General features: G+C 34.8%; 1 protein-coding gene across 1 annotated transcript in view; it reads left to right on the forward strand.

Moving 5' to 3' along the window:
• HFM1 (helicase for meiosis 1) overlaps positions 1 to 12,597 on the forward strand; it is an 85,299-nt gene that overhangs the window by 36,549 nt on the left and 36,153 nt on the right. The window contains exons 19-24 of the mRNA XM_077746102.1: positions 2,082 to 2,162; positions 7,727 to 7,818; positions 9,906 to 10,012; positions 10,108 to 10,155; positions 10,733 to 10,830; positions 10,913 to 11,044. Coding sequence (XP_077602228.1) covers positions 2,082 to 2,162; positions 7,727 to 7,818; positions 9,906 to 10,012; positions 10,108 to 10,155; positions 10,733 to 10,830; positions 10,913 to 11,044 — 558 coding nt within the window. The remainder of the gene's footprint in view (positions 1 to 2,081; positions 2,163 to 7,726; positions 7,819 to 9,905; positions 10,013 to 10,107; positions 10,156 to 10,732; positions 10,831 to 10,912; positions 11,045 to 12,597) is intronic.

Genomic DNA, 12,597 nt, shown 5'->3' on the forward strand with positions numbered 1-12,597 from the left:
ATTTAACTTTGTTAAATTAGCAGAACCACAGTTTATATTTGCCTTATCTCTAGTCATTATAGGGTAGCTAAGTTTCCTTATAAAGAGTAGCCAAGTTTATTATATAACTGAATGTAATATTTTGGTATCCTTGAAGATCTGTATTAAATCTCTTAGGAAGGATCCTTTGTTTTCCTACATTTGTTACGTTTTCTTGTCTTCATGCTCCAATAGCTCCCTCATCACTCGTAGCATAAGCCCACAAATCCTTCTTGATATCTCACTGCCTGTTTCTCTGACTTTATATCTTGTCACTTTCCCTCTCCTTCATTGGATCTCTTGCTGTTCTTTAAGCACACCACGCTTGTTTCCATATCAGGTCCTTGCACTGTGTTCCTTATTTCTAGGACACTTCTCACGTATTTTATTTGGTTTGCACCTTCATTTCATTCAGATCTTTGATCAGATATCAACTCCACAGAGAGGCCTTCCTGGGCTATACCTTATGTAAATCTGCCTTTTCAGAGAGAATGGTAAAACAATTTCCATGCTATTATTGCTGTTTTCCTGTTGTTGGAAAGGTGATTATGTTTATGTTGAAACTTAGGAGGACTTTATCCTTACTGTATCAGATACATTATATAGCTTTATATCGGACATACATACAAGCTTTAGTTAAAAGCTTAAAAAATTCTAGATTCTTTCTCTAAGCTTTATTTTCTTTCATAGTACCATTCAGTACCTGAAACATTATTATTAAATTGTGTACTGATTGTTTTCTTCAATAAAATGTAAGTTCTTTAGAGAAGGAGCATTGTTTTTGTTTACTGCTTTAAACCTAAAGCTTAGAATAGTGCTTTCAGTATGTAACGTAGTAAGCATTCTTCTTTGACCGATTACTTTACTAAAAGTTAATAGTAATTAAGAAAATTAGCAGACTTCAAAGCCTTACTCAACCAAATACTTTAAACTATCAAGCCGCCTAAGTAATGTTGCTTAAACTGAAGTATTTCTCAAAGAATTTTGCCTTCTAAGGACTGTGTTTCTGTGAGTGGCTGCCCTCTTTACAGTTGAGAAGGTTGTGGTGTTCCCACTCCCTGCCCTGAACTACCTCCAGTCTTACGAGCTTTATAGCATGGAACAATGAACGCACTGTAAGCAGCAGGCTACTATAATTGCTCTAATCTTCATCAGTCAGTAAGAGTGAACTTGCATTATTACCTGTTCAAAAGTTCCTTCAAGGAGCAATACTGGGAGCGTCTGGGTGGCTCAGTTGGCTAAGCGTCCGACTTCAGCTCAGGTCATGATCTCGCGGTTCGTGGGTTCGAGCTCCGCATCGGACTCTGTGCTGACAGCCAGCTCAGAGCCTGGAGCCTGTTTCAGTCTGTGACTCCCTCTCTCTCTGACCCTCCCCTGCTCACGCTGTCTCTCTCTCTCTCAGAAATAAATAAAACATTAAAATAATTTTTTAAAAGGTAGCAATAGTGGAATTTTAGAGATGCCAAAGTACATACTAAAAGCATCAGCTGAAATAGTCGTAAGTGGTTGCCTCAAAAAAAGGGCAGACTCAGAGGAGGGGAAAGACTGGTGTTTTTTGAACACTCTTTATAGATCTGTTTGACTCTTTATAGTTTGTATATATATTTGATAACAGTTTAAAAAAAAAAAGAAAAAAAGAACACCATGCCATATTGGAAGTCAGATAGAAAGTGGTTACATAGACCTAGAGCAATAACCTAGCCTGTTTCTTTGCTTCCTAGCTTGTATACCAAATAATATTAATACCTACTTCATTGTGTTATTTTGAGAATTAAATGAGGAAATACAAATTTCCTTGTTAAAATTGAAAGTTTCAAGTTGTAAATGTTACTTCATCACTTACTATTATTTTGATTATTGTTACTGTTAGAAAACCTTTTTAGCCCATTAGCTGGCTCTTTTATTTAATGTGGGTTTTTTTTTTTATCACTTAAGTAGAGACTACAGTTTTTCCCACAGCAAATATACAGATACACAACTTTAGCATATTTGATTATAAATTCTGTTTTGTGATACTCTCTTATCTTACTAAAATAAAAAATATGTTTCTTCTTACTGAACAGAATTATGTTTGAAGAATCTGAATGATTTATCATCTCTGGACTTGATTAGGATGGATGAAGATGTTAATTTCAAACCAACTGGTAATTTTTCCATCAGTTAGTAAATTTAACAGTTGCTTAAAACTAAATTTTAAAATATGTTCTACTAAAATTTAGATGATGCTAAAATTAAATTGTGGTCTCAATGTTGTTAACAAGGTATCATCATTGTTAGCATGATCTATTTATACTGTATGAGTCCTGTTTATAAAATTGTAGAGCTTCTTTTTGGCAGGTACAGACTTTGTCTTCACTGATTCTGGTGCCTTTTTGAAGAGAGTTGAAATGCTCAAATCTTTGGGTCACTTCAAATCTCTTATAACTCTTGTAGATACCCCCCTTTTGCCAGTTCTTAATTATTCAAACGTTGATTACATAGATGTATGTACTTAGGGTCCTTTTCTCTCTTTCTCTGTCATTGTTTTGTATTATATTTGGAGTATAATAGAAGAGAGAATAGTTTGTTTTTAGATGTTTCTTATAGAACATATTGACTTCATTATTTCAAATTAACTCTTAATGAATGTTGGAAAGTATAGAGAAGTTTTAAAAAATGAGAATCCTACTGTTAGCATTTGACATGTATCCTTATATTTTTTAATGCATTGTTTATATGTTGCATCCATAGTTTAGAAATGTATGACTTTGTATCATTTTCTTTACTTGTATTTAACATGAGGTTAAGTTTTAAAATTTTTTCTTTATCTCTGTTTTTTGCTGTTTTAATTACTATGTGTCTTGGTGTGGACCTTCTTGAGTTGAATTTTGGGAGGAATCTCTGTGCCCCCTGATCTGGATATCGGTTTCCATCCCCTGATTAGGAAAGTTTTCATCTATTATTTCTTCAAATAAAATTTATGGCCCCTTTTCTCTCTTTTCAGATCCCTATGATGTAAATGTTATTACACTTGATGGAATCACTGAATTCCCTAAAACTATTCTCAATTTGCATAATTTTCTTTCCTCTCCTTTGCTCAATTTGGTTACTTTCTATTACTCTGTCTTCCAGGTTGTTAATTTGTTCCTCTGCTTCATCTAGCTGCTATTTATTTCACCAAATGTATTTTTAATTTCATTTATTGTGTTCTTCGTCTCTGGTTTTTTCATCTCTGTTATATAAAGTTAAGTTTTTAAAACAATTTATTGTCCTTACTCTAAACCCTAGATTTATAACTGTTTTTTACCTTCTCCCATGGTCTTTATTCTGATAAATGTAATTTTGTTTGTGACAATTATCTTCTTTGTATTGTAGGGTGTCTCAGTAGATGGCGCATGAGATTCACAGTGTAACTTCATCTATTCTTTAGGTACTTTCACTCTCAGGAATCTAATTCTCACTATCATTCCTTCCTTGTGCATTCTTGAATACACTGAAGCCATTCCTTCTACCCTTGAATTATGCTGTGATCTGTATAACATGTCTGCCTCTTTCTCCATCATCAGTGAATACCACCTGACTAATTTTCATCTTCTTATTACCCTTTTGGCTGTCCTGTGCTATAATCAATCTCTCTTTGCTGACCATTTTGCTTTACTATGGGTTTCTTGAGGTTGTAGACTTTGACCTTTATTCCAAGTTTATGATTATTTTCTTAAAAACATAATTTACCTTCATAGCTTCAGCTACAGTCATTACATAAATGAATTCAAGTTGTAATTTGGGGGCACCTGGGTGGCTTAATCAGTTAAATGACTGACTCTTGATTTTGACTGAAGTGATGATGGCACAGTTCCCATATGGGGCTTAAACTGCTTGGGATTCTCTCTCCCATCTCTCTCTGCCCCTCCTCCCACTTGGCCTTTCTCTCTCTCAAAATAAATAAATAAACATTTTAAAAAATTGTGATTTTGATCCTGGTCTCTCACCTTCACTACAAAATTTGGTGCTCAGTTTTCTGTTGGAAATCTTTACTTACACATATAACATGAAACTTGATACCCAGAAATTAACAGTTAATTTGACTTGAAATACTGTGAAATTGAATGAACATAAAGTTTGGGTTTCAAATTCCTGAATTTCACTCCAGGTTCTACCACTTGCTAGTTGTGACCTTATGCTCACTGAGCCTTAGTTTATTCATCTGCAAAACAGGAATATATTATGTGTCCTACTTACCTTGTTGTGATGATCAAATGGGATAATCAGTGTAAAAACATTTTGCTATAAACATGAGTTCTTGCTTCTTTTGTCCAAAGTTAGGAAAATTTATCTGTTTGCCTATTATTCTCAGCCTCATAAACATTTTAACAATCTTAAGATTGTAAAATAGTTGATATTTTTGGTTTCTTTTTAATTCCTCTGTCATTATATGTCCAGACAATACATACATATATATAATTATGGGGGGAGAAAGAGAGAGTCAGTAGATAGATTTATCAGAAGTAATTGGCTTACATGAAGTAAGCTTAGAAGTCCCAGTATCTGTAGTCAGTATGCTGGAGATCCAGAGAAGCCGATAGCTTAGTTCTGGTCTGAGCGTGAAGGCCTGAGAACCAGAAGAACTGATGGTGTAAGTTCCAGTCCAAAAGTTGGCAGTCTTGAGACCCAAGGAGAGCCAATGTTTCAGTTCAAGTACAAAGGCAAGAAAGGACCAATGTCCCAGTTCAAAGCAGGCAGGAGGAGTTTCTTCTTACGCCAGAGAGCCAGTCTCTTTGTTCTCTTTAAGTCTTCAACTGATTGGATGAGGGTCACCCACATTAGGAAAGGCAATCTGCTTTACTCAGTTTACCAAATCAAATGTTAATCTCATCCAAAAACACCCCCACAAACACAGCCGGAATAGTATTTGACCAAATATCTAAGCGCTCTGTTGCCGGTTGCCAGTTGAATTGACACATAAAATTAACCGTCATAACAGCTTAACATAAAATACACTAATCTAGCTGAAAGTAGCTGAGTTCTCAGAGTAATATAACTCTTCACATGATGCCCTTTTACCTGGTTTTCCCTGGGCCCAGGTTGGCTATGTACTATGGCTTCAAAGAAGCCATATAGTCCTTTGTGTTTATAACTCATTAGCCTCTACTCTTATTACACCATTAAGCTATTAAAAAAAACCCCAACACACGGGGCGCCTGGGTGGCTTAGTCGGTTAAGCGTCCGACTTTCGCTTAGGTCATGATCTCGCGGTTCGTGGGTTCGAGCCCCGCGTCGGGCTCTGTGCTGACTGCCAGCTCAGAGCCTGGAGCCTGTTTCAGTCTGTGACTCCCTCTCTCTCTGACCATCCCCTGCTCACGCTGTCTCTCTCTCTCTCTCTCTCCTAGAAATAAATAAAAAACATTTAAAAAAATAAAAATTAAAAAAACCCAACACAAAGTGTTACATGTATGTATGCATGCATGTATGTCTCTATAACTTTATCAGTATATAACATGTCTTTTAAGTATTTTTATTAGGATAATTGTTTAGGTTAGTGTTTTGTTATGAGGTTGTATGCATTGTTCCCTTCAAGGAAGGAAAGAAGGAAAGAGAATTTTAACCTAAAATGCATTCTTAAGACCAGTCAGCCTAGTTGATGGAGAATCTTTAAGTCAGAGTTGCTTATCCAAGGGGTTCATGTTTTACAGACCTACATCAATATTCCTGCCATGTTTAGTCATTGGTTTGGAGCATCTCATGAGAAATATGATCTTGGCGTGAACATCATGATAGATTCAAGGCATAGTATCTGGAGCCATCAGTCAGTCACTTCTTGCAGTAGATGTGAGAGGGACATTCTCATGGCCTCTACTTCTATCCCACTTCCTAACTCCATGGACTTTACTTTGAAATATCCCGAATTTGCTATTATAAGAATGTATATCATAGACCCTGGGTGGCTGAGTCGATCAAGTGTCCATTTCTTGATTTTGGCTCAGGTTATGATCTCAGGGTTTATGAGTTTGAGCCCTACATCAGGCTTTGTGCTAACAGTGTGGAGCCTGCTTAGAATTCTGTTTCTCCTTGCCCCACTCCCACTTGCGCATGCTTTCTCTCTCTGTCTCATAAATAAGTAAACTTTAAAAAAAAAGAGAATATTCATCATTCAACATTATATTGATAGCAAGTTGCATCTTTATTTCTACCTTCACTTGCAAATCTTTAAAAATTTTTGCCATTCCTTGTACTTTGACTCACTTTCTTCATGGCTTCCTTTCTAAGTTATTTTTATACCTTACCTAGGAAACTTTCAACCTTTCTAATAAGCCAGCCAGTATCAAGTCTTTTCTCAAACATTTCATTTTCTCTGGCAGGGAGAAACCTTATGTTAATTTACAAACATCTAGAATAATAGGAGCATCTTTAAGTGTATCCTAAAGGCTAAAGTGCTATTTCCTATGGTAACCATAGTCTCTTTATCTCACACACTGCTCCCAGAATCTCCCTTTTATGAACCACTGCATCACCCTTATTTTGGCAAATCCATCAGGATCCTAATTGATAAAGTGGCTTCTAAGCTGCCCTGGCTACTTCTCTATTCTTGATTCTTAGTTCTTTCTACTCTACCATGTTCCTGATGCCTATATGTCTGATGGAATGTCAAATTCTTCCCTTCTTTAGCAAAACCTGTAGCACATACATAAATGTTAGCTGTTTCCTTGAAAAGCAATATGCCATTTTTCTCTTCCCAGCTGTTTTCTGTATGTGTGTGTTCACAATGCTTGAAATTCTTTGTAATGTTTTTGACAACTTGTAATTGAAACCAGTAGCTTTTTATGAATTTTATTTCATCATTTACTCACCCCCACTCTACCCATCTTGCTACCCCCAGCCAACACAATGTTCTATTTCCAAAATAATTTATTTTCAAACTCTAATTTAATTACAGTATTGCATAAGAATTTTAAGTGGTCCTCTGTTATTTTACAAATCAAATCCAAAATCTAAACTCCTTTAATAGTATTTCAAGGCTCTTTCAGGCCCTCATATTCTATTGCTTATCATGGTTTGGTAATAAAAGTAATGTTTATTGAATGTTAGGCCCTGTGCTAAGTACACTACATGTATTATTGCATTAATCTTCACAACAAACCTATGACATACGTACTTCTGTTACCCCCAAGTTACGTTAAGAAACTGGTAAAATAAACTGCACATGATCACCTACCCAGCAAGTGATGGAGCAGTGATTTGAAGCAGGTCAGTTTGACCTGAACTCATAGTCACTATCAAGCCATATCTCTCATTGCCGTATTCTAAAGATATCTTTTTAACTGTACTCCTTTGATAAACAAGTCTTAATTTTTACTGAGTCATGACAGCTTTATTTCCTTTCTGCCAAGGCATATTCGTTATTTCAAAATTCTGCTCAAGCCCCATTTTCTCTACCAAGCCATCCCACACTGACCATTCTCTTAGGTTTAATGTCCTCTGTACTTAAGGTTGTATATGTAAATATTATCATTAACTGGATTTTGTCCTCTAGTCTAGCTACTTTGCATGTAGTCATCTCCCTAGCCAATCTATAAATTCCAGACACTGTGTCTTTGAGATTTTTTGGTGTGTCTTTTTATCTGATGATGTCACAGGCACAGAATAGATGTTAAGGACTCTTTGTTAAACTGATGAAAAAGCAGATTGCTTCAACTGATGGAGTCAGTGTTCCTTTTTTCATCTTTTTTCACAGAGGCAGGAAGACTGATGGCTTGGTATTACATTACATTTGAGACAGTGAAGAAGTTTTGTTCCATCAGTGGAAAAGAAACTTTATTAGATCTGGTAAATTCGTTGTCACTAGAAAATAAATATGTAATGACATAGTATAAAATAATACTGGGGAAACAACTAATTTGCATATCTCTTGCAATTTTAAGATTGAGCGATAAGAAAGCATTTCTTTTTTAAAATTTTTTAATGTTTATTTATTTTTAAAAGAGAGAGAGAGAGTCACAGAGTGTGAGTAGGGGAAGGGCAGAGAAAGAGGAGACAGAATCCAAAGCAGGCTCCAGGCTCTGAGCTGTTAGCACAGCTCAAGATGTGGGGCTTGAACTCACAAACTGTGAGATCATGACCTGAGCCGAAGTCAGACACTTCACCAACTGAGCCACCCAGATGCCCCAAGAAAGCATTTCTGATAGTGCTTATGTCTCCAAGCACTTTGAACCCAAGATATGGAATATTACTCTTTATAATATATTTTCAATTGTATCTCTGTATCAGGGCTAAGAAAATTTATATACATCCCAAAGTAATGGATGGAAACTGCCTTTCAACTTACATGATAATGCCAATTACCTTGGTAGTGGCTACCAAGTGTACTTTGTTGAGAAAGGTCCAGGATGATGTGGTATGATATATTAGGCCAGTTTCTTCCTGTGAATGACAGACCATGAGGGTCACGTATGCGGCGTACTTGCAGTTCTTCCCTAAGTCTTTTGAAGCAGAATAACAAAAATAGTAGAAGTAGAATAGTATTGGTGATAGACCAGAAAAAAGCAGTGATTGTGGAGAAAATGGGAGTGAAAACAAAATTAAACTGAGATATCAGCAGTGGGGACAACTTCACCGCTACAGCAGTAAATAGAACCATATGTCATGTTGTTGATACCTAGTGACTGTATTGGTCCTTTCTCTCTTTCTAGGGGACATGAATATGCAACAAGATACTTATTTTTATTCTCAAATTTAACCATTTTTTCCAGTTTATTTATTTATTTTGAGAGAGCACAGGCAGGGAAGGGGCAGAGAGGGAGAGAGAGAAAATTCCAAGCAGGCTCTGCACTATCAGCACAGAGTCAGATGCAGGGCTCAAACTCAGAAACTATGAGATCACAGTCTGAGCCACAATCAAGACTTGGGCTACTTAACTGACTGAGCCACCCAGGAACCCCAACCATAAATTTTTATTTAAAATAATCTAAGTTGAGTACTGTGATAAGATTATTATATCAAAAATTGCACAAAAATTGATGAAAAGTAGGATGTTGTATTTTATGTAAATATTATTCTTAACTAAAGAAATCAAGAGTAATATTAAATTAACTTAATATTTAATATTAAACTAAAATTAACTCATCTTAATTTGAGTTCAGTAAGTGTGTAAGAGAATTAGAACAGATATTAGTTTCATGTTACAGATGTGAGAAACCAAAGCACAAAGAGTGCTTTGCTCAAAGCCATCTGACAAAACTAGGCTCTATAACATAGATTTCTTAATATCTAAAACATTCTTTCCATTACAAAATTAGTCTCAGGATAATGATTTGCAAACTACAGAAGGGTGAATAATAATATAATAGTAGTAGAAATGAGAGCCACATTATTGAGTGCTCACTATATGGTAGCATTGGAGTGAATATTTTAAATTTTATTTTGTTAATCTTTACAATCTTATTGGCATAGTCCCAGTGTCTAGAGTAATGTCTAGTGTATGACAGGTGTACTTGTAAACACTTGTTAGTGAATGAATGAATCCTTAAAGAAGCAAAAGTATACAGCAAATTCTTAATTCTGTTATGCTAAATGATAAAGCTGTGATGTCCCTAGGCAGCATGAAAAATAAGTAAATACAGGGGTGCCTGGGTGGCTCAGTTGGTTAAGTGTCTGACTCTTGATTTCCACTCAGGTCATGAATCATAGGGTCATGAGACTGAGCCCTGTGTCAGGCTCTGTGCTGACAGTGTGGAGTCAGGTTGGAATTTTTTCTCTCTGCCTCTCTCTCTGCCCCTGCCCCACTCTTTCTCTCTCAAAATAAATAAATGAACATTAAAAATGTTTTAAAAAGAAAAGTAAATATGGAGAAAGAGGGTGAAAGGAAAGAAGTAAAAAATGGACATAAATAAATGGGCAAATGTGAAATTTTATAGGTTACAATGATAGCCAGCTGCAAGGAATTTGTAGATGTGCAGTTAAGGATAAATGAAAAGAAAACATTGAATACATTGAACAAAGATCCACATCGGGTAACTATCAGGTATGGAAATTAAATATGTTTTATATAATTTTAAAAGGTTTTATTTAGTTAAAATAAGTAGTTATAAAAGTTTTGCCTTGTGTTTTTATTTACAGATTTCCAATGGAAGGAAGAATTAAAACAAGAGAAATGAAAATAAATTGGTAAAGATGATTGTTAAATGTCTTAAAATACTGACTACTGTTTGTGATTCATATTTCTGAAAGTTTTTTTAGTTTTAAAACTTATTTTAAATTTGTTTTCTTTATTACAAAAAGAACATAGTTACATAAAGACAAGGTATTAGAATATAGATGTGAAATTAATGTCCAGAACTCTTAGACTTCCATTAAAATAGATAATTTGTGAACTTTTTAAGTGAACCAACAATTTTTGAGTTCTGTTAAAGCAAGGTAAATGATACAAAAGAAGCTAAGTTTCTCCTCCATAGGAGTTTTCAAGTTAGCTTGAATGAGATCCATGTATATAAAGATAGCAGTATGGAAACACGTAATAAATGTGTATTGAATGATAGTGGCATTCTGGGAGAGACGAAGAAGGAGACTTTTAGACATTGGAAAGAGGAAGTCAACAATGACTTGTGACAATAATGATAGAATCATCTAGTGTCACAGATATGAAGGCAGAGAGGAATTCTAAGAAGAGATACTTCAATAAATGATATTAAATACTATGAGATAATAGTTTTTAAAAGGAAATCATGAAATTTCTTTCCCTTAGCCTTATTCAGGCTCAGCTGGGATGCATTCCCATACAAGACTTTGGTTTGACCCAAGATACCTCGAAGATTTTCAGAAATGGCTCACGAATTACAAGATGTATGTTACAGGATTAATGGAATTTCAGTATTTTTTCCAGTAAACTAGTATACTAGATTTAACATTGTAAACTTTTTTTTAGGGTTGTCAGATTTTGTGGCTGTTCAAGAAAAGAAGTTTGCTGTGCTATTGAACAGTTTGATTTTAGCTAAATGTTTTAGATGTAAACTTTGGGAAAACTCTCTATATGTATCGAAACAGCTGGAAAAAATTGGTAGGTACTGAATACAGGAAGGCAATTTGTCAATGTGTGCATTTTATTTTATTTTTTATTGTTAGGATAATTATTCTGTGGTGTTTATAGACTTTAAGAAAAAATGTGTTTGTAGGCCTAAATAAGGTACTGTACTTCTCTTGAAAATCTGATTTTCATTTCCTCCTCCTTGAAGGATTCCTTTTGAAATCAATTGGAAAACCCAATAAAAATGAATGCTCTTATTTCTAAATTTGTTCTCAAACCAAGAGTGAAATTTTGTTTTAGTGATTGGGTAATTCTGTGTTGCTCTCTTTTCCACTTTTATGCTTATTTTGTTTTGATCTCAATGATTTTAATTACAGGGCTAGCAATCCTGGCCATTCCTAATACATTACAGAAAATTATGCCATGTTTTTATATCTTAACTTTTCCTTTTTTTTTTTTTTCCCAGTAACAGCACAATATTTGTACTGATCTGCAGTTCAAATGCAGATCAGTACAAAAAAACGTGCCTAATTATTTCCTATCTGTTGAGATTGAACTTGGGTTATGAACTGGAAAACTGTATAGAAGATGTCATTTACAAAGATTGGGATATAACTGAAGTCCTCTAGAGTTTTCCAGCTTGGTGCCTTTGACTTTGTGATCCTTACTCCTTCCTAGATACCTAGAACTCTAAGAAGAAGAGAGTTGTTATATTCCATGACTGACCGCTTTGTTAGCTTTATAATTTTATATGCATTTGAGGAACATTAAAAAAATATATGTATTGGGTTATTAGGGATTGTCTCATTATTCCTTAGAACAAAGTTCTCCAGCTATTTTGTGAGGAAGTCCTTTTATTTCCTGGAGGTTTGAAATCAGTGGGATGCAGAGGACTGATCAGTCCTCTGGGGGGAAAATAGGGATTGGCTGGTAAAAGTAAAGTCAAATTAGAGGAGAGGTTCCTGACATTAAGGCTCACCTTTCTGTGGAAGTCCTGGCAAACCAAATGCTGCACCCATCTCACAAAGATAAGTTCTAAATTTCAAGGTTCCTTACAACATTTAGGAAATGGCAACTTATAGAAATTTTTGATATTAGATTAAGTGATTACTAATAACATTTTCATTAAATTTGGAAAAGCCAGTCTGTCTGACTTTATAAAATATTGTCAATCTTTCCCTTCCAAATTGTCAAACACTAATGTATTTTTCACACTTATGTACGGCTGGAGAGAAAGAAGCAAAAATCGTCCAGCAAAACTCATATGATAGAAAAGTGAGGGAATCCAAACAAAAAAGCAAATCTAAGTTTTTACTGAGTATCGGGGAAAAAATGAATATGTATTGATTTTCAACAATGTTTATAAAAAATTAAAATTCCGGAAAAGTTTTGAAGGAAAATGAACATGAAGGAATTATTAACACTAAAGTTGTATCTTAAGAATGAATAAGAGAAATTCCCAAGGCTAGTTAAAGATATGGAGAAAGAAATAGTGACTTCTGACAGTATCTCCTGTTTGGGGGTTTGGTTAAATTCATTTACGAGTGTAAGAATTTAAAATTCCAGTTTCTTAAAGCATAAAAAAA

The sequence above is a fragment of the Crocuta crocuta genome, unplaced genomic scaffold, assembly GCF_008692635.1.
Source record: "Crocuta crocuta isolate KB4526 unplaced genomic scaffold, BGI_CrCroc_1.0 scaffold48, whole genome shotgun sequence".
Taxonomy (NCBI): domain Eukaryota; kingdom Metazoa; phylum Chordata; class Mammalia; order Carnivora; family Hyaenidae; genus Crocuta; species Crocuta crocuta.